This window comes from Heteronotia binoei, chromosome 5 (genome assembly GCF_032191835.1).
Source record: "Heteronotia binoei isolate CCM8104 ecotype False Entrance Well chromosome 5, APGP_CSIRO_Hbin_v1, whole genome shotgun sequence".
Lineage (NCBI taxonomy): Eukaryota > Metazoa > Chordata > Lepidosauria > Squamata > Gekkonidae > Heteronotia > Heteronotia binoei.
The window spans coordinates 30,565,038-30,587,499 of NC_083227.1; the positions used below are offsets into that span (position 1 = coordinate 30,565,038).

At 43.3% G+C, this 22,462-nt stretch overlaps 2 protein-coding genes across 2 annotated transcripts; both read left to right on the plus strand.

Annotated features, from left to right (window-relative positions):
• Positions 1–5,856: 5,856 nt before the first annotated feature.
• LOC132571901 (zinc finger protein 485-like) lies at positions 5,857–9,093 on the plus strand. The gene is made up of 3 exons (XM_060238694.1): positions 5,857–6,080; positions 8,023–8,149; positions 8,819–9,093. Exons 1-3 carry the CDS (start codon positions 5,868–5,870, stop codon positions 9,091–9,093), a joined length of 615 nt encoding a protein of 204 aa, XP_060094677.1. The 5' UTR covers positions 5,857–5,867.
• Positions 9,094–9,101: 8 nt separating this feature from the next.
• Positions 9,102–13,304, plus strand: LOC132571272 (zinc finger protein 260-like). The gene is made up of 3 exons (XM_060238026.1): positions 9,102–9,199; positions 10,714–10,815; positions 11,481–13,304. The coding sequence occupies exons 1-3, from the start codon at positions 9,109–9,111 to the stop codon at positions 13,193–13,195; spliced, it is 1,908 nt and encodes a 635-aa protein (XP_060094009.1). The 5' UTR covers positions 9,102–9,108; the 3' UTR covers positions 13,196–13,304.
• The last annotated feature ends 9,158 nt before the right edge of the window (positions 13,305–22,462 follow it).

A 22,462-nucleotide genomic window follows, 5' to 3' on the forward strand; every position in this document is an offset into this window, starting at 1 on the left:
AAATATTTTTGTGGAAAATATGTTAATCACGTCTCTGTTGATTGTGAACAGCAACTTAATCACAGCTGGGCTGCGGTAAATCTTGACTATGTGGCCTTCAGGTTCCTGAAACCAAAAAGAGAACCACAGAAAAAGACTCTCAAAAACCAAAAGACAGTGAACAATATTGTATTAGTCATTTTTCACTGTCTTATGGTTTTTGTGACAGTCTTCAGGCTTTTCAAGAAGAGAAGGGACTTCGGGCTCCCTTCTCTTCTTGAAGGGAAGATTTGTTCTCTCATTCATGGCGCAAGTTTCATTTCTCATTCAGTGCAGGCAAAAGTGGTCTCTGCGGTGGCTGACAGGAATCTTGACTCCTGCCTACTGAGATATAAGCCAGGAGGTTTACTGGGGAGGCTTACTCAGCATATGTCTGTTCTTTTGACAGCTTTTTCAGTTTCAGGTACCTTCCTTCCTCTCATACAGTGTCTCCTGTGCGGGGTGGAAGGGAAGGCTTTTGGGCATCCCTTTTACTGTCTAGTTCAGGGTTGGCCAAACTTGCATAATATAAGAGCCACATAGAATAAACATCAGATGTCTGAGAGCCACAAGACATGAATATCAGATGTTTGACAGCCAGAAGGAAGGAAAATAGATGGGGAAGGAGAGGTGGAAAGAAAGCAACTTTAAAATGCATTCTCCAAAGCTGGCTGATGAGGTGGTGGCGGCGGCTTCAAGAGCAACACAATATGTTTGAAAGAGCCACGTGACTCCTGAGTCACAGTTTGGCCACCCCTGGTCTAGTTGAAGGGCAGTTTTTCCTGCTTGTTACTCTTTGTGTAACCTGTCATTGAGGGTACTGTGTTTTCACTGGCTTCCAAGTTATGCCATCTCCAATGCCTTCCATATTGTTCCTGGCCTGGTCCCAGCAAATTTCTGTCTTTCTGACAAAGCTTTTCCAGTTTCAGGCATCTTCCTCTCACAGGGTGTCTTCTGTGGGGAGCAGAAGGGAAGATGTTTCGGCATTTCTCTTAGTGTCCAAGTGAAGGGCAACTTCTTGTTGCTCTTGGCGTTTCTTCCTGATTCATGGTCCATGCACAACCCAGGCCGATCTCTGTTCACATGAACCTCTTGCCAGCCAACCCCCTTAGCCCTGCCACACGCCAGTGTTGTTGCTGCTGTTGCCTCTCGCCAGGAAGCCCTCCAATTAAATCGAATAAGCAAATGCAAGCCCCGGCTGCACCTCCAATCCCATGCCACTGCTGCTCTCCGTCTCCTGAGGCAAGATGGAGAGTGAGACTGAGATATAAGCCAGATATAACATTGAAGCAAACTGCACGGATTTTAAAAAGCATTGCCTTGAGAGTCTTTAGGCAAAGTGTGATATTTTAAAATGATACTTCTAATACTATTTGGTGGGGGGGGGGGAAGGATGAAATGGTTGGAGTATGGGGGCGGGCAGATAATGAATCAAACTTCAGATTTTTTACAATCTCTGAAAATCTGCTCAGAAGCAAACAAAACAAAACAACCAATCAGCCCTTTGTGTCATTATTGCTTTGAGCAGGGCTTTTTAAAAAAGAAAAAGTCCAGCAGGAACTCATTTGCATAGTAGGCCACATCCCTTGACAGGACCATTATTTCAAATGGCTTTTTTGCAGGAAAAAGCCCAGCAGGATCTCATTTGCATATTAGGCCACACCCCCTAATGCCAAGCCAGCCGGAACTGCGTTCCTGCTCAAAAAAAGCCCTGGTTTGAGAGAGAAACAAAAGATGTCTGTTGTGGTAAAGAAGATGGAAATGTTATCACTTAGTTGCCTGGGGTGGTAGCTTAAGACAGTCGTCAGGACACTTGAGTGGGTAATGGAGGCCTGCTGGGTCATGAGCCTCTTTAAAGCATCTGTTTCTCTTCTGTTGCTCTCTGGAAGGGTCCCCTGTCCATGGGCATTGCATCTTCTGCCTTTCTTGATGGTAGGAGGCCAATGGTGGCCAAGCGGACTTGTTTTAACACAGGGAGATTGAGAGATGTCCCTCACCCCAAAAGCTGTCCCTTGTCCTCCCAGTTGGGCTGCCACTCAATCCACCTGCGCTTTGCATGCATTTGAAGGGCATGGTTCTGCTCCCCGCTAGTGAAGTTGTCACAGGCTCCTCCCCTTCCTGTCAGGTGCTTGTAGTTTGGTAGGCTCTGTGCTTTGGCTGCCTGGGCATTAAAGGTGAATCTGGAAAGTTTGAAGATCACAGTCTCAGAGGGACCATGGCTTAGTGGTGGAGCATTCGTTTTACATGTGAAAGTCCACCGTTTCAGTCCTTGAGTATTTTCAGTTAAAGGAAATGGCCATCTTCTGGTACCTCTGTGGTAGTTACATAAGAACATAAGAGAGGCCATGTTGAATCAGGCCAATGGCCCATTCAATCCAACACTGTGTGTCACACAATGGCCGAAACTCAGGTGTCATCAGAAGGCCCGCCAACAGGGCCAGAACTTCAGAAGCCCTCCCACTGTTGTCCCCTCAAGCACCAAGAATACAGAGCATTTCTGCCCCAGACAGGGCTCCCTCTATACCTTGTGACTAAGAGCCACTCACGGACTTTGCTCCACGTGTTTATCCAGTCCCCTCTTGAAACTGTCTATGCTTGTAGCTGCCACCACTTCCTGTGGCAGTTCTTGGAGATCCTATTCTGGAAGGTGAAACAAGATTGTACCACAGAGACTTGAGTCAGTATAAGGCAACTTTGTATGAAAGCAGCCTTCAGGCTTCTCAGCATAAGGAAGAAGTGAAATCCTAATTAGTGATACAGCAGCCCACTCACAATAAAGAACTGACAAATGGTCTGGTGGTGATAACGAACAGAACCTCTATATGCAAAGGCAGTATACCTGTTACGCGCCCCAAGTCTGTTTTTAAAGACCCAGTCCATTTTCCCTTTTCATCCTCCTGCCCCACACACTACTGTGTATATGACAGCTTCCTGTCACTTCTGACCCTGTCACTACCAGCCGCTCTCAGTTGAGAGGGATGGGCTGTGACTCAGCGACAGTATCTGCTTGGCATGCAGAGGGTCAACCCCCGGCATCTCTACTTAAAAAGACCAGGAGGTATCTGATATGAAAGACTTGCCTGAGACCTTGGAGAGCCGCTGCCAGTCTTGAGTAGACAATACTGATTTCGATGGTCTGATTCAATATAAGGCAGCTTCATGTGTTTATTTGAGAGAAGATCTGCACTCACAAAGACAACTGCATGTGTGTGGCTCTGTCTGGATTTAGCTATACCCCACCCATCCCCCCACATGGGGACTACCTGATTCAATCATCCCTCTGTTTTATCCTCACCACAGCTCGGTGAGGTAGGTTAGGGGGAGATTGGCTCCTGGTGACCTTATAGAGAGAATGACACACCTTGTATTGAGGGTGAAATCTTGAATTTGTGCAGCCAATCAGCACGTAAGGATGGATCTGGCCTCCAGGTGATTGGTCATCAGAGTTGCTGAAAATCAGGCTTTTGTCTTAGCAGACATGCCAACTTGATCTGCTGGACTTCGTGAAAAGGAAATTGAAAGATTTTCAGATTTGGGTCCAAAAGTACGTAGTTTATAAATTACCATTTGAACACAAATGGCTTGGGTTTTGTTCCTATTTTAATAGATTATTGCTTAGCCATAAAAAATACGTCTAGGGCTTTTTTTGGTAGCAGGATCTCCTTTTCATATTAGGGCACACACCCCTGATGTAGCCAAGATGTACCCCTGTACTAAGAGCCCTGTAAGCTCTTGGAGGATTGGCTACATCAGGGGTGTGTGACCTAATATGCAAAGGAGATCCTGGTTCCCAAAAGCCCTGCTTATGTCTGTGCATCAAATGCAAGAAAGATAGTGTTAATAAAACTGACATTATATTGTTTTCATTAATTATAGCCTATATGGTCTAATCAAGCCTTGAATTTTCCCTAGAAGGTAAAATGACTAAATGGAGGCTATTGTGCTTTGGGCTTATCATGAGAAAATGTTAACTCATTGGAAAAGACAATAATGCTAGGAAAAGTTGAAGGCAACAGGAAAAGAGGAGGGCCCAACATGAGATGGACCTAGTTTAGGAAGCCATGCCCCTCTATTTGCAAGACCTGAGTAAAGTTCTTAATGATAGTACATTTTAGAGAGCATTTATAGAGTTGCCACAAGTGGAAGCAACTTGTCAGGACATAAAACCCACCACAAGGTCAAAAGTTATCTAGAATTAGCGGCTTTCTAACAGCGTAAGTTGACTTTGTTAAAGAGTACCATGAACTTAAGGAAAAACAGCAGCATTTTCAATAATGTTTCTATTTAACATCATTAAGAGTGATGCTGTTTTCCTCTGAAAAGACCAGCTTTTAATGTTCAGTTTAAAAATTGCCTTCCATCCATTAGAATTGCAGACATTGACAAATTCTCTGCTTGGTTTTGGACAAACAAGTCCTTTAAATCTGGTTCTGTCCCAATACCAATGGAACTTTTTAACGTAATGTTGCTTTGTGTTCTTACCAGCACATCTTTGTACTATAAGATCCAGACTAATGGGTGTGGGATCTCATTTTTTAAAGATTCATGTTGCTGTATTGCTGTCATAAATGTTTTTATTCCTGGATCTGATGAAGAGAAATACATTAAAGAGAGTTTTTCCTTCTATAATTGCAACTTTTATTTGTTACATCAGAAGATATAGGTGGATAATCAAATTAATAATGTTTTGCATGGTACCTCTGCCTCTTGTTTCCAACTAACCCTACTCGGTAACAGCCGTTCCACCTTCTGGGTACTTATGAGGCCTGTTGGGTCCTCATTCTGATTTGTATCTGACAAAGTGAGCTTTGACTAATGGAAGCTTGTACTCTGAGTCTGGAGAATTTTGCTGGTCTTTAAAGGGCTACTGGACTTGAACACTGGAAGGTATAATCGTTTACTGTTTTTATTTTACACAGATTGGCAGTCCACATATCTGTAAAATTCTCCATCAACACTACATTTCAAATGAATCAACTTTCTTTCCTGTCAGCCTTCTTCATAGTCCAACTTTCACACCCATATAGGGTAATGGAGAAATTGAATACTATGTCACAAATTAACTTGGTCTTGGCTTTCCTTTAAAATGCAATCTGATCTAGAACTACTGCTGTTGATTTCAGGGGACATATAGAGTAACTTTAAGGTGGGACTGCATTGTGACAGGGCTACTGCCTTCTAAAACAATTGGAGTTCAGAGGATTTAGAAGGGCATAACTCTTAAGACGCTTGAGTCCAGCAAGCTCCGTCCTCTTCTAGAGCTAGAAAAAGGGAAAGATGATGCAATCAAATAATATAGTGATGGACGGTGTATATTTTATTTTTGTAAGTCTGTTGAAGTACTGGTTTTTGCAGGATATTTTTTCCCTTCCTGTACTTTCCTAGAAAATTGGTATTACATAACAACATAGAAGAGAAGAGAAAAAATAGGGTTACCAGATGCCCTCTTTTTGTGTGTGTGTGTCAATCCTCTTGGTGTTTTTTAAAAATGATTTAAATGCCTTATTTTGGGGTTGGGAGGCTTAGTAGCAATTACCACAGCTTAAATAGTTGGGGCATTTAACATGAGACTCTTGTCATAGAGTGATCAGTTGTTAGAAGTAGTCAGTGGGGAACTGTGTCCTCATTTTTTCCTTTCAAAATATGGTAAATCTCCAGATAAATTAGACTGTTAGCAAAAGTAAACTCTGCCTCTGAGGACGTACAGAGCGCCTCATCCCCTGGACCACACCCTCCTTCCCCCTCCCCGCTCCCTCTGAGTCGCATCCAAGACTCCTCCTGCCCCGGGACTGCTTCCGGGTGCCTTTTGTTGGCTTGTGGGCGGCGGGGGGAGGGTTGCATCGCGGCGGATGCTGCCACGGCCTGGAGCAGAAAGGAAGGCACGGTGCAAAAATCCAAGAGCACTTAGGGGCGGCTTGACTGGGAGACAGCAAAAGAGAGGGTGGGAGAAGCCAGATCGGCGGAGAAAAGAGCGCTTTGTGGACGAGCTGCCGGTGCAAACGCTGGAGAAAGAAGCAGGCGGAAAATCGGCAGGGCGAGCAGCAAATCTGGCCATGATGCTGGTAAAAAAGGCTGGGGTGGAAGGAGGATACGCGGGGCCGGGGGGTAGTATTTGCGTCCCCTATATGGGGCATTGCTTGGATGCATCCCAGGTGTAGGTGTGTGAAAATGTAGTTCTCTCCGTAGTATTTGCCCAACTGACATCAGTGCATTTAGGTTAGAGGAATCGAGTGCAGGATTGCTTTACAATCTCCTGCAGCTAAAATTACAGACAGTACCTTAAAGATAGAAGGGCCAGTGGCGTGATGGGGTCGCGAAGAGTCAGACTCGACTGTGCGTTAGGAGGCATTAAGGTCGTCCTCACGATAAACGTGCCAGTTTTGCTCCTGTCGCTAAATGTTTAGATGTCAGTTGGTTTACAGTGGGAAAGAAATGCCCTCTTTTTGACCCAGGGTTATTAGCAATAGAATAATTAACAGGCATTCTCACATTCTGACATACTACTGTTTTATGGTTTCCCACGCTAATGCAACCCAGATTAGAGGTTTTCTGAATTTGTTAATTTTACTATTCTGCTATTGGATTTTAACTTTGTACCACTATTCCAATCCCCACCAGCTATATGTGGCTGTGCTTACTGTACCTCATTCCTCGTCTGAAGAAGCGCGCATGCATACGAAAACTTACGTTCTGAATAAAATTAAGTTGGTCTTAAAGGTGCAATCGACTCCTATTTTGTTCTACTATTTTAGACCAACACGGCTGCCTACTTAGATAGCTTTACAGTGGAGTAATTCTGCCCAGGATCTCACTGTCAGAGCCAGGGTACATTTATTGGAGCAAAAATAAAAGACTAAGAGTTTGATTTCACTATAAGCTTGGTTTATAGGTAATACAGGGTGGTGGTGGTTGTTTTAAGCAGGAACGCGGTTCTGGCTGACTTGGTTTCAGGGGGTGTGGCCTAATATGCAAATAAGTTTCTGCTGTTTTTTTCCTAATAAAAAAGCCCTGAACTAGAATTCACTTCTTCAGGTGCAATGAGCGGATCATTGCTGAGTAGATCATTTATGTAGGAATATGGAACAAACTAACAAACAGCAGGATCAAAGGGTCATGAAATGCTGGAAGAACCTGGTGAAATGTAGTTGTGTAAAATTAAAGTCTAATCAGGAAAAAGGCAAAGGCCCTTCGCTAGTGAGATTTTAGACCAAGGGCGCCTTAGAGGTGTAAGCTTTTGAGAGTCAAAACTCCCTTCATCTTTGGCTCTTAAAACTTGTAAAATGTGAAACACCAGTCGTTTCTGATGATGGGGTGATGTCACATCATGACATTTTCATGGTAGACTTTTTAGGGGCAGTTTGTCATCGCCTTCCCCAGTCATCTACACTTTCCCCCCAGCAAGCAGGGTACTCATTTTACCGACCTCGGAAAGATGAAAGGCTGAGTCAACCTTGAACCGGCTACCTGAACCCAGCTTCTGCCGGGATCGAACTCAGGTCGTGAGCAGAGGGCTTCAGCTGCAGTACTGCAGCTTTACCACTCTGTGCCATGGGGCTCTGAAAACTTATAACCCCCCCAAAATCTTGTTGGGTCTCTAAGATGCTACTGGATTCAAATCTAGCTGTTACGGTGCCGACCTCCTGAAACTGTCTTCTCTAGCTATGCTAAGCTAGTTAATGAGTGGAAAGTTATAGGTTTTGTTGAAGAATTTGTGGTTATAATGGAATAAAAAACTCTAAATCCTGGTTCAGTCAATGGGCGGGGGGAGTATATTGTTAGTAAACTCTTAAACAATAAACCACAAAATAGCTGTATCTGGGATTTAGCTGTATCTTTCCTCCCATTGAATCTGGATTTGGTATTTTTCTTAACTGTGACTTCATCTGAGCCTGTGAAGCTTTACAAAGTCTATGGGCTGTATAGATCTTTGTGTTAATGGAGCAACGGCATTGTTCTCAGGGCAGCAGGCACTGTGGAGGCATTTGCTTTTTTTCTTTCTTTCAGGGCCAAGTGACTTTTGAGGATGTGGCTGTATATTTCACAGAGAGTGAGTGGACTCTGTTAAATCGAGGGCAGAGAGCCTTATACTACGAGGTCATGCAGGAGAATCATGAGAATGTGGTCTCTTTGGGTAAGGATCCTGTTGTCACTGGACATAATGATCTCTTTTGCAGGTGTGTACGTAGAGTAATACTACAAGGACATTTCTGAGGGATGTGGAATTGTGATTTCAAAGTCATGATACGTAGAAATAAGGACTATCCCTTATGTGTGCTGAAGAATTGGTGCATGCACATCTTTCCTCAGCAAATCCTTGCTTCCATGGATTTGTACTGTCTCTAAGCGTCTCTGTTACCTAGAAGAAAAGCCCTGTAGGGTTTTGTGGCTTGCATATTTTTCTTCTGCAGAGCCTCAATTCAAAATGAAACCATAAAACCTCTCCCTACTTTCCAGCTACAGACTCCATTCGTTTAGCTGCTGTACACTAAGAGTGGGAAGTAAAAGGGAGGAAGAGAAACCCTTGTGTAAATATATAATAATCAGCATTCAGTGCCTTTACATTCAATATTGCTCTGACAAGGATGGCCCAGGGTAGCCCGATCTCAGAAGTGAAGCAGATTCTGCCCTGGTTAGTACTTGGATGGGAGACCACCAAGGCAGTCCAGCATGGCTTCAGAGAGACAGGCAATGGCAAATCACCTCTTGCCTTGAAAACCCTATGGGATCGACATAAGTCAGCTATAACTTGATGGCACTTTCTGCTACCAAATGCAATCTGATGCTATTTGTTTCTGCACAGGATTTCCTGTCATCAGATCCCGCTTGATCTCTCGGTTGGAACAAGGGGATGCACCATGGATTCCTGATCCAGACACTGTGGAAGGCAAGAATTCTTTTCTCTGCTCTATCGCACCTCAGTCAAAAAAACACCAAGGCTGGTTTGTTCTCCATTCTCAAAAGTCTTCAGTGTTGAGCAAAGGCCTAGAGTTTTCACGAAAGCAAGGAGAAAACTACCACTGCTACTTCCAGTTAGAATATGAATCATTGCTTATTCACCTTGCCTCTTTCTTTTAACCAGGGTTTCCTGACATGAAAATGAAGGTGGGCCTGGAAGAGGAGCCATGGGCCCCCATTTGCCAGGGTCCTGAGGGACGAGGTGCCTCCCTAGTTGCCTGTTCAGGTGAGTGGCAAGGCTTAAGCAACCATGAGGATCTCTTTAACTGTGTGCCATTTCTCCATGATCAAACTTTACTATAAATAAGTGGCAGAAAAATGTTTGTTTTTATGACCAGTATTGTTAGGTTTATTTCAAAAATCACTTTTCTACCACTCAGGCTTCTAAATATAACAGCCATGAAACATCGGCGAAGGCCTTGTCTCTATGCCTTGCTGTTAGCCCTCCATAGTAACAGGTTAGTCACCGTGTAAAACAGGATGCTGAACAAGATGGATGACTGGTCTGATCCAGCAAGGCTCTTCTTTTATTTATAAAATATGATTGTGGTATAGTGGTTGCTGGTTAGTGTAGTGCCCTGACCTGGACAACCCAGATTAGACCAGACCTGGATATCCCAGGCTAGCCCAGTCTTGGAATCTAAAGCAGGGTCAGCCCTGATTAGTATTTGGAAGGGAGACCACAAGCAGGCAAAGTCACCATGCAGATACAGGCAATGAGAAACCACCTCTGAATGTCTCTTGCCTTGAAACCCCAAAGGGTTGCTGTCAGTCAGCTGTGACTTGACAGCAAAAAGAATAGTTGTGGTTAGGTTATCAGACTAAGGTTGGGGAGATCAGAAGCTGACTGGGTAAACTTGGGCCAGTCATTCTCAGCATAAGCCACCTCACAGAGTTGTTGTAAGGATGAAGAAGGCCCTCTCCCTTGAGGTTTGCCTTGTACTTAAGTTACTTTTTCTGTGGGGAGGCACTGTAGGTCAGTGGAAGAGCATCTGCTTGGCTTACAGAAGGCCCCAGGTTCAATTCACACTGGTGGATACATCCTCCTTTATTTCCAATTCCCTTTCCACATTGGGTATGTTTTCCAATTGTCTTCCATTATGTACGCATAATCAGGTGTGGAATTCCAGCAGGAGCTCCTTTGCATATTAGGTCACATCCCACTGATGTAGCCAATCCTCCAAGAGCTTACAAGGCTCTTTTTTGTAAGCTCTTGGAGGACTGGCTACATCAGGGGTATGTGGCCTAATATGCAAAGGACCTTCTAGAATTCCACCCCTGTACATAATCAATTTCATATGGTAAATTCCATCTATCCCTCTGCATGATTTTCGAGGCTTAAGCTTACCCTGATCCCCCAGTTTGAACCAGTAGAAGAGCTATGGATACTGGATCACAGAGGCTTGAAGGGACACAAAATAAAGTACATGAATTTCTGTTAGAACACAGTTCAGCCAAACACGATTTTATTTTTATTTATTCATTTATACCCTGTTTTTCTCCCCAGTGGGGACCCAAAGCAACTTATATCATTCTTCTCTCCTCCATTTTATTCTCACAACAACCCTGTGAGGTGGATTGGGCTGAGAGAGTGTGACTGGTGCAAGGTCACCCAGTGAGTTTCCATGGCACGAGTGGGGATTCAAGCCTGGGTCTCCCAAATACTAGTCTGACACTCTTAACCACTACACCACATTGGTGTTTGGATTACCAGTCCTCACTTCTTCTTCTTCTTTTCAGTGTTTTCTAATGTGGTGATAAAACTGGAACCAGAAGATGACTCATGCCTGCCAGATCAGCCATGGTTTGAGGGAAAGGAGACTTTTTCAGCTGCCAGCAAGGGTAAGAAGGGACAGATAATTTTATATGTAGCCCAGGGATCCCCAACCTTTTTGAGCCCATGGGCACATTTGGAATTCTGACACAGTATGGTGTGTGAAGCAACAAAATGGCTGCTGCAGAAGGCAGAGCCAGACATAATGGTTGCTACAGCTTAACCTCAATAACAGTGCAAATCCTTCAGCTGTGGTAGCAGCCTCTGCCAAAGCATTTTTAAAAAATCATCACAGAGTGCTAGAAAAGTTGTTGGTGGGCACCATGGTAGCCACACGTAGCACGTTAGGGATTCCTGACATAGCCTTCTGCAGTCCTTTGTGACTTATGTTTTTCCTGAATGAAACATTCTCTTTGGTAGTAGTTGTTCTTATCTCAGTGGGGAGGGGGGCAAGAGCAGAGAAGAAGAGCTGCAGTATAAGTGCAGTATAAAATGTAGCAATTCCAAATTGCACCTGATGTTTCATGGTCCCAATACGGAGGTAAGGGGAACAGAGTCTGGGAGAACAGAGGAGGTACTGTGGTTATTTTTGCGAGACATAGAGGGTTAACTTTCTTGCAAGGTTTCATGTCCTTACAACTGACTCTTAAGTTCCTGTTTACTTTGAATCCTGATATTAAAATATCCTATCTGAAGCATTCCTTAGGTTATAGATTTTTGTTTCTTCCAATAGGCACTGGGTTTGTAAAAGAGGAAGATAATCTCCCTCCAAAAGACACTTCTCAAGCAGAATCAAATGAGATATTTATTGGAACTGACAGTATCTTTCAGCATCCCAAGATGGCAGATCAACGTGGAGAGAAAAAACAAAAAGAAAATTCCCTCAGAAATAGAATGAAAACGCTTTTATCATATAGAGGAGCAGGCAAAGAAATCGAGGAAGCTAAAATGCAAAAGACTGTATTTGGGGGAAAAAACAACCTTGGTGCACATAAAAGAAAATGTATGGAGGATACACTTCATCAGTGTTCCCACTGTGAGAAAACTTTCTGTAAGAAATTTCTCCTTATCGCTCATGAAAAATCTCATACAGAGGAAAAACCATATAAATGTTTAGTCTGTGGGAGAAGTTTTAGTCGAAGGTCAAATCTTGTTGAGCATGAAAAAAGCCACACAGGAGTAAAACAGCATGGATGCTTAGTCTGTGGTAAAAACTTCAATAGAAGATACCATCTTGAGGCACACATGAGAATTCACACAGGAGAAAAGCCATATAAATGCTCAGATTGTGGGAAGAGTTTCAGTTGGAAAACTTACCTTATTGTCCACAGGAGAAACCATACAGGAGAGAAGCCGTTTAGATGCTCAGTCTGTGGGAAAAGCTTCAGTCAGAGTTCACACCTTTCTGGTCATGAAAGAAGTCACAGAGGTGAAAAACCATACCCATGCTCAGCTTGTGGGAAAACTTTTGGTAAAAGCTCACAGCTTCGTGTCCATGAGCGAATTCACACTGGTGAGAAACCATACAAATGCTCAGTCTGTGGGAAAAGTTTTAGGCATAAATCAAGTGTGGTTACACACAGGAGGATTCATATGAAAGAAAGTCCGTCTGTGCCCTCCATTTTTCCCACCAGCTTTAGATGTGAAAATATACAGGAAGATGAAAATCCATATACATGCTCAGTCTGTGGAAAAACCTTTGGTAATAAATCAATCCTTAGTACCCATGAGCTGATCCATACAGGAGAAAAACCATATACATGCTCAGTCTGTGGTAAAAACTTCACTCAGAAATCATCTGTTATAAGACATGAAAAAGTTCATTCACCAAAGAAGCAATATAAATGCTCAGTCTGCAGTAAAAACTTCAGTGGTAAAATGCATCTAGTTAAGCACACAAGAGCCCATTCGCGAGAAAACACACACAAATGTTCTACCTGTGGTAGCAGCTTCAATCAAAGATCAGACCTTATTGTACATGAAAAAATTCACACAGGAGTCAAACCATATACATGTTCAATCTGTGGGAAAAGTTTCAACCAAAGATCTCAGTATAGCCAGCATGCTAGAGTTCATAAAGAAGGAAAACCACATATGTGTTCATTCTGTGGTAAATGCTTCAACCGCCAATCTTACTTCATCAGGCACGAAAAAAGTCACACACAAGAGAAACCATATGCATGCTCTTTGTGCGGTGAAAACTTCAGCTGCAGGACCCACCTTATAACACACAAGAGGAGTCACAGAGGAGCTGTACCATTAGCATGCTCAGTCTGTGGTAAGAGTTTCAGTTGTAAAGCACACCTTGCTGTTCATGAGAGAATTCACACAGGAGAGAAACCCCATTCATGTTCTGTCTGTGGTAAAAGTTTCGCTCAAAGGTCAAATTTGACTTGTCATGAAAGAATCCACAGAGAAAAGAAAAATGTCTCATGTCTTCCTAAATAACACAAGGACAAAGAACTTCCACAGCCAGCAACATGTACTGGTTAGACTAGAGGATGAGATTAGAACCCGATTCAAATCCTCACTCTCCCAAGGAAGCTTGCTGTATGACATAAGAACATAAGAGAAGCCATGTTGGATCAGGCCAATGGCCCATCCAGTGCAACACTCTGTGTCACACAGTGGCCAAAAAATGTCATTGAGTTAGTCGCTCTCTGAGAATCTATAATATGGTTTCATCACCGAACAGTAAGTGTTCACATGGAGCATGTGCTTTGAAGTGGTTGAGGGGAGAGCGACTGAGAAATTAATGCATGTCCTTAATCTCTGAGGAAGAAGACAAGCAGTGTCCCTTGACCTTTCAGATGTGGGCATGAAATAACAAAATAATTCTTAGCTGAGGTGTCAAACATGTGGCCCAGGGGCCAAATCAGGCCACTGGAGGGCTCCTATCAGGCCCCTGAGCAACTGGCTTTCATCTGCTTCGTTCTCCCTCTCTCTTGCTTCCTTCTGCAGCACAGCATGCTTTGCCAGTCTTGCTCAATTGCACAGGAGCTACAGAGTGAAGCCTCTATCTTCTCCATTGGCTGAGGCTTCTCCGTTGCCATGCTCTCTCAATCACACAACAGAGCTACTGAGCCGAGCCTGTCTTCCTTCTATTGGCTGAGGTCCTCCCCCTCCTCAGTCTCCTGGGGAAGGAAGGAAAGAGCCAGAACTTCCTTTGTCTAGTTCCTGGAATCCCATGGGAGAGATACAAAGAAAGCACCTTTAAGACCATGTGCTAATGTTTTAACCATGTTTTATTTTTAAGGGTTTTTTAAAAAAAATTACTTAATTGTGTTGGTCTGTGTCTTTTATAAAGTTTATATCTCTGCTACCTAATCTTAAATAGGAACACACATGGCCCAGCCTGATATGGCCATGCCCATCAAAGTCTCATTTATTTCAGATCCAGCCCTCGTAACAAATTAGTTTGACACCCCTGATTTATAGTACTTTCCTTGCTGAGGTACATCGTTTTGAGACCATTCATTTCAGTGGACTTAGATGGGTGTAACTCTGCATATGGCACTATTAGTGGACCACTAACCCATCTCTGAAGTTAACGTAGTAGGAATCTCCCTGGTGAACTGTACCATTGAACAATTACGCACACATTTCATGATTTAAAATAGTGTTTGTGGTAAATAGCCTGGTTTCAGTTGTCTTTAAAATCAAATGAAGGACAAATAAGTCCCTTTACAATTTCCATCTTTAGGTTTGAAATTTTATCCATCTAGGGTTTTTTTTAAAGAAATCCTAATGTATTTTTTAATACAAGATATACAAAAGAACACTTGTCAGATTGACCAAAGATTTAACTTGAGAACTGTATTAAGGATAATGTATTATACAGTGCCTTGGCATTGTAAAACATGCAGTTTTATGAATCCAATAATATTTTTTGCAAACAATTTTAATTAAATGAGATAGTTTCTATAAGATTGCAGTGGGACTAGTTCTGCTTCGGTGTTGTTAAGAGGTTGAAGGTATGTTGTAACCGGTATCAAATAGGTTCCTCTGCACAGTGATTTCTTGCTTGCAAATTGTGACTAATTATGTAACAGAAATTAATCAGATAGCTTTTGGTGAAGGTATGGTATCTATGAAAGCTATTTGTCTCTTAGCAAGTGCGCTATTGGAGGAACCAATGTCATCTCACATGCATCTCACCCACTGCTGCGTAGTTTTCTTCAGAGGAAGAAGGAACAGCAAAAAAAAATTTCTGCTGTTGATGAAATTAGGGGAGCTGAACTGCCCTGAAGCTTCTCCTTTGGCTGCCTCTGTCCAGGCAGACTTGAGGGACTGAGCTATGCAACATGGGGACACAGGCCTAAACTACATAGAGGCCTGAAATTCCATGACGAGCTCCAGGTCTGTCTTTTGGCCCTAGAAAAGCAACTTTGTCACACTACATATAATTAACTTGTCAAATTCCCTACTAAAAATGGCAACAATAGTAACCAGATGGCCATTGGTTCTGTTATAGAGCTTCCACTTTGCATGTGGAAGGATTCTGAGTTCAAGTTTCTGATTACAAGGATCCCAGGAAACCGGTAATGGGAAAGACCTTTACTGAAATAATAATACAAGGGGAGGGGGTTGTGGTGCAAAGGTAGAGCAATTGCTTGGTATGTCAAATATCCCAGGTTTAAAGCCTGGTGTCTGAGTTAGAAGTTTTGAATAAACTTTTGAGTTAGAAGAGTCAGGTAGGTGATATAAAAGACCTTAGCCAGAGACCCTGGAGAGCCTTGATCTATCAGTAGAAGGCAGCTTTGTGTTCATATATTTGAGGGTCTGTGGGAAAAGCTTCAGTCAGAGTTCACACCTTTCTGATCATGAAAGAAGTCACAGAGGTGAAAAGCCATGCTCACCTTGTGGGAAACGTTTTGTGTCTGATGCAATACTCCCTCTAAGCTGTGGAATCTTGCGAACAAAAAATTGTACTTCATGAGTTACTGGCATTAAAGTTGTGTGCTACTGCATAAATTAGTTTGTTCTGGGGCCATTTTTCCTGAGCTAAGACAAGAATGTGTGAGCTGAAGACTAGAAAACTGAGCTAGTTCACACTAACTCAGCTTTGAGGGCACACTGGTCTGATGCATAACCATTGGTCTCGTCTCCCCCCCCCCCGCCGCCCCCTCCACACACACTGCACAAGAGAAACTTTAGAAGCACTCATCAGGCAGGTACCCATTCCTTCCCTCCAACCTTTGGAGACAAAAGGAATTCAAGATTGCTAAGGAACAGGGCATGGAATATGTCACCCTATGATAATTGGGATAGAGCATGAAAGGACTGATAAGACCCCAAAGCTACAAAAAGGTTGCTGGATTACTTTGGCTCCTAATGTATTAAGCTGCAAAAACTTAGTATTTCTGTAATAATTCAGAACCAACTAGATTTCTGGGATATAAAGTTTTGAGAGTCAAAGCTCCTTTTGCTAAAAAGCGGGGGGGGGGGGGGGGAGTATCAGTACTCACATACGAGTATGCTTCACATATATGAAGAACTGTGCATGCACATGAAAGCTTATACCCAAAATTAAACTTTGTTGGTCTTAAAGGTACTACCGGACTCAAACTTTGTTGCTTCAGAAAACACAACTACCCACCTGACTCTGTCTTCACATATCTGAATAATTGTTTCAACAACCCAGTAGGGTAGGACACTTGGTACTGGGAGCAATGTCTAGTGAATTAAATCAACTGAAACTGGATTTGAACATAAGAGAAGCCATATTGGATCAGGCCAGTGGCCCATCTAGTCCAGTGCTCTCTCACACAGTGGCCATGCTAAACAAAGCTACATGTTTTTAAGGTGTAACTTGATATAGGATAACACTGTTGGTCTACCAAAGGATGACCCTAGTTTTTTAAAAAAATATATAAATGCAGGTTCTTTTTTAAAAAAATTATGGGTGGCAGTCTGTTTGCCCTGAACCAGGAAGGAATGTTTCTTAATTTATTTTATTGGATTTATATCCCACTCTCCCCGCCAAAGCAGGCTCAGGGCGGCTCACAGGCCAATGACAGTGTAAAAACGTACAGCATTATAAAACAAAAGCATAAAAATATTAAACATAACAGGTGCTATTTCATTCATAAAAGAATTAGCTAAGCAATATCCAGGGTTATTTTGTTGCCACAGTTTGCACCCGGTGGTCTGGCGATCTTATATATAAGTTGTTTCTACAGTTTACTCGGTCCGGTTCCATAATCAGTTGAATACCAGATGGAATAATTCAGTCCTGCAGAACTGAGAGAGGTCCCACAAGGCCCTAATGTCATCAGGGAGTTTGTTACACCAATAGGGTGCAGCTTTGGAGAAGGCCCTGGCTCTAGTAATTTTTAGCCTGGCCACTTTCAGGCTTCAGCCCAGAATCAATAAGAGATTTTGTGTTCCTGAATGTAATACCCTCTGGGGAATATATGGGGAATAACGGTCCCTAAGGTAGGCAGGAATTATTGTTTTACTGACATAAAAATGCAAGAAGAAGAATTGCAGATTTATACCTCGCCCTTCTCCCTGAATCAGAGACTTAGGGCGGCTTACAATCTCCTACGTTTTCTCCCCCCACAACAGACACTCTGTGAGGTGGGTGGAGCTGAGAGGGCTCTCACAGCAGCTGCCGTTTCAAGAACAAGTCCTGAGATAGCTTTGGCTAACCCAAGGCCATTCCAGCAGGTGCAAGTGGAGGAGTGGGGAATCAAACCTGGTTCTCCCAGATAAGAATCCACACACTTAACCACTACACCAAACTGTCCTTCCCCCTCCTCTTTCTTTGTGGAAAAAAGGCAGAAGAGTATAGCCTAGGGGTGGCCAAACTCGCTTAATGTAAGAGCCATATAGAAGAAATGTCAGATGTTGTAGGAAGGAAGAAAGGCAAATAGATGGGGGAGAGGTGAGGAAAAAAGTAACTTTAAATGCATTATCCAAGCTGCCAACTGGTGGGTGCTTTGAGAGCCACACAATATGTGTGAAAGAGCCACAGTTTGGCCACCCCTGGTATAGCCCAATCTTGTCAGATCTCAAAAGCTAACCAGGGTCCATACTTGGATGGGAAATAATCAAGGAAGGCAATGGCAAACCACCTCTGCTTCTCTCTTGCCTTGAAAGCCCCTTTGCTGGGGTCGCTGTAAGTTAGCCGCAACTTGATGGCACTTCACACACACATAAACACACTCCTTTGAGAATTTAAAGCCCTCCCCCAGACCCAGTTTTGTTGGCTCCTGTTTTGAAGGAAGAGTTTTAAGGAAATGAAGCAATCTGCATACAGTCGTGGGGTGGCAGTTTCCCCCACCCTTCTGTGTTGTCATCTGTTGTTTTTGGTGAGGAAAGGGGAATATATGTTGCATTTAGAGATCTTAAGGGCTTCCCTGTATATTGATCGTGGTCTTTCACATCAGCTACTCACTGCCTACTCCTTTTTTAAAACTGGAGCTGCCAGAACAGAACCTGAGACTTTCTGCCTGCAAAACAGATGGTCTACCACGGAGCCATCCTGTGCAAAATGCCATTTAATTGCTTCTCTATATATCCTCTTGATGTTAAAAATAAAAAAGGCAGCAAATGAAGGTAGTTTTGCTAATCTTGGAGGCATAAGGAGGCAGGTCCCCAGGAGATCTTCTAGCTGAAGCCAAATCACTATTGATTTATAAGTGAAACTGTGGCATCCCTTGGGCATACCAGAAATAAGAGAATTAATTTAGAAAGGGCACGTAATAGAAAATTGTTCCAGGGGATTGGCATGGAGATACGAGTTGGAAGTGACAAGTTAATTTGGGGGTTGACTGGGAAGTTCCTATACCTGCAAGCTCAGTAAGGAACCAGATTTCACCTTGTTAGGTAGGGATATCAGATCTGTGTTGGAAAATACCTGGAGACTTTGGGGGTGGATCCATGAGAGGGTGGGATTTGGATAGGGGAGGGGCGTCAGTATGGTACAGTGCCATAGAGCCCACCCTTTAAAGTAGCCATTTTCTCCAGGGAATAGGGCTGCCAATCCCCAGGTGGGGGCAGGGTATCCCCTGGTTTGGAGGCCCTCCCCCTGCTTCAGGGTCATCAGAAAGCAGAGGAGGTGAGTGGAGGGAAATGTCTGCTAGGCACTTCATTATTCACCATGGAGACTGATTCCCATAGGAAATAATGGAGAATTGATCTGCAGGTATCTGGGACTCTGGGGGGGGGCTGTTTTTTTAGGTAAAGGCACTAAACTTTCAGTATAGCATCCAGTGCCTCTCCCTAAAATACCCCCTAAGTTTCAAAAAGATTGGATCAGGGGGTCCAATTCTATGAGCCCCAAAAGAAGGTGCCTCTATCCTTCATTATTACCTATGGAAGGAAGGCATAAGAACATAAGAGAAGCCATGTTGGATCAGGCCAACAGCCCATCCAGTCCAACACGCTGTATCACACAGTGGCCAATAATTTTTATATATATATATATATACACACACACACACACACACATATATACACACTGTGGCTAATAGCCACTGATGGACCTCTGCTCCATATTTTTATCTAACCCCCTCTTGAAGCTGGCTATGCCTGTAGCCGCCACCACCTCCTGTGGCAGTGAATTCCACATGTTAATCACCCTTTGGGTGAAGAAGTTTAAAGTTTAAGGCATTTAAATAGGAGTGTGGCCCCTTTTAAATGTGATGGCCAGAACTCCCTTTGGAGTTCAATTATGCTTGTCACACCCTTGCTCCTGGCTCCACCCCCAAAGGTCCCAGATATTTCTTGAATTGGACTTGGCAACCCTACCAGGGCAGCTGATTCTGCCAGCTGGAGATCAGTTGTAAAAGCAAATCTCCAGGACTCACCTGGAGAGTGCAATCCTAAACTTAGGTATATGTATAGTGGTGGGGGAGGCAGCCCAATGCACAGAAGTACTTTCCCTTGCTCCACCTCCAAAGCACCTAAAGTGCAAATAATAAATAGGCCTTCCAGTGAAACAGGTTCATCTTGCACACCTACGTTCCTTGCCTGTAGGGCAAGATGATTCTTACATTCTATTTGGGTTATTCATTCCTTCTGTTCACAGAACACAAAGACCAGAAATATTTTACTATATTTTATCAAATAGCAGAAAGGGAATAAGAAAGGAAATAGCAGAAAGGGAATAAGCTACTTCAGTGTTTAATATTTCATGTTTAATATTTATGCTTCCAAACTGCCAGAAATAAACATATATTATGCAAAGTATTGACAGATAAGGAACAAAAAACTCAAAACCACACACTTATGTTTCATTTATTCCAGTTGTAGGACAGAATTTTTAGTGCAGAAGTCACACAGAGTTCACATGTCATGCACTTCCTTCCGTCTTCCATTTCGAATGAATAGAGGCCTACTTAAATTACTTCCGTTTAACAGATTCAGTTTTTTCCTTTTTAATTTCCTGTTCTTTGGGAGGAAATTAAGCAAGGTGAAGAGAGGGAAAAAATAGGTTGTCCCTCATTGTATGGTGCCAACTCTAGAAATTCCTGGAAACTTGGGGTGGAGTCTATGGAAGGTGGGGTTTGGGAAGGTGGGGACCTCAGTGTGGTATAACGCCACACCACAGTCCTCCCCCCAAAATGACCATTTTCTCCAGCAGAACTGATCTCTGTAGTCAGGAAGAAGAAGAGATTGGATTTATAACCTGCCCTTCACTCATAATCTCAAAGTGGTTTACAGTCTCCTTCCCTTCTCCTTTCCACAACAGACACCCTGTGAGGGAGGTGGGGCTGAGAGGGCCCATACAGAAACTTGTCTTGAGAGAACAGCTCTGCTGAGAATTTGTGGCTGACCCAAGGTCACACCAGCAGCTGCATGTGGAAGAGTAGGGAATCAAACATGGTTCTCCCAGATTGGAGTCTGCACACTTAACCACTATACCAGACTGGCTCTCCAGATCACCTATAATTCAAGGATATTGTTTGTTCATTAAAATGATCAGGGCAGGGGTCATTTTGTAGAAAAAGAGGTGCTGCAGCTCATTAGCACAAATCATTTACATATGCCACACACCCCTGACATCACCGAAAGGTGTACTAAATTATATCAGCTCAGCATCTACTTTAAAATGCTTCCTGAATTATATTGTCATAATAAAACCTTACTCCCATCATACTTTTTAAATTGCTTTCTCCTACGTGGCCACAGTGGCATGATGAAAATTTCTATCTGTCTGTTTTATATGTTGTGGTTATTTTCCCATTTTTTCGTGGGGGAAAATATGTTTGTCAGATTTTAGAGTTCAGCAACATTCTCACTGAAGGTTTTGAACAGTGGAGCCCAAAAGCAATTTTTGAGGAAGGAGGGTAAGAAAGAAAGAGCACAATAAAATTGAGAGGTACCGAAGTTCCACTCCTGTGAGCTCCTACCCAAAATGAGGCCTGGATCAGGGCCTACTCTTCTCCAGCCCAATCCAGGGCACATTTGAGAGATGAAAGATGATATGATTGAACAGGATAGCTCTTAAGAGTAAACATAGACTTCATTCCCTGAATGTGTGAACAATACTGATATAAGACATCCTATTCTTGGACAAAACCTTCAACAGTAATGCAGTGCTGTTGTCTCTCCTTGACATAAAAATACAGTGCCATGCCAGCTGATAGACAGCCTAGAGCTGGTAGATTCAATATGTCTCTGGGAGGGTCTGGCTCAGAGTACAAACCTGTTCCCACCTACCCCACCATCTGTTATGAACCTTTTTTCTTGCATGGGAGGGAAGGAAGCAACAAATCAAAGAATTATAGACTTGGAAGGGACCTCCAGGGTCATCTAGTCCAACCCTCTGCATAATGCAGGAATGCCACAAATACCTTCCCTACACACATACTTTCCCAGTGACTCCTGCTCCAAGCCCAGAAAATGGCAAAAACTTCTAGGATCCTTTGCCAAACTGGCATGGAGAAAAATTGCTTCCTGACCCCAAAGTGTCAATCAGCATTTCAGTGGACACGTAAGAAAAGATCACAAGAACTAAGCACTGATGCAATCCTTCCTGCCCTCCTTCTCATGATATCCCTAACTTCATAGGATCAGCACTGCTGTCAGATTGCCATCTAGCCGCTGTTTAAAAACCTCCAAATCAGGAAAGCCCACCACCTTCCGAGGAAGCCTGTTCCACTGAGGAACAGCTCTGTCAGGAGGTTCTTCCTAATGTTGAGCTGGAAACTCTTTTGATTTAATTTCAACCCGTTGGTTCTGGTCCAACCTTCTGGGGCCACAGAAAACAATTCTGCACCATCCCTCCCCCTCCATTTTATTCAAACCCTGAATGGTAGGTAAAGCTGAGAGAGACTGACAGGCCCAAAGTCACCCAGTGAGCTTCCATATCAGAGTGGGAATTGGAACACGGGTCTCCTAAATCCTAGTCAGCACTTTAACCATGCAAACTCTAAACCAGGGGTGGCCAAACTGTGGCTCGGGAGCCACATGTGGCTCTTTCACACATATTGTGTGGCTCTTGAACCCCCACCACCTCATCAGCTGGCAGCTTGGAGAATGCATTTAAAGTTGGTTCCTTTCTACCACTCTTCCTTTCCCCTCCCCATCTATTCTCCTTCCTTCCTGCGGCTCTCAAACATCTGACATGAATGTCTTGCAGCTCTCAAACATCTGACATTTATTCTATGTGGCTCTTACATTAAGCAAGTTTGGCCACCCCTGCTCTAAACCTTTCCCACTCTTTGTTTCTAGATAATGTCAGTGCTGTACATTCTATTAAAG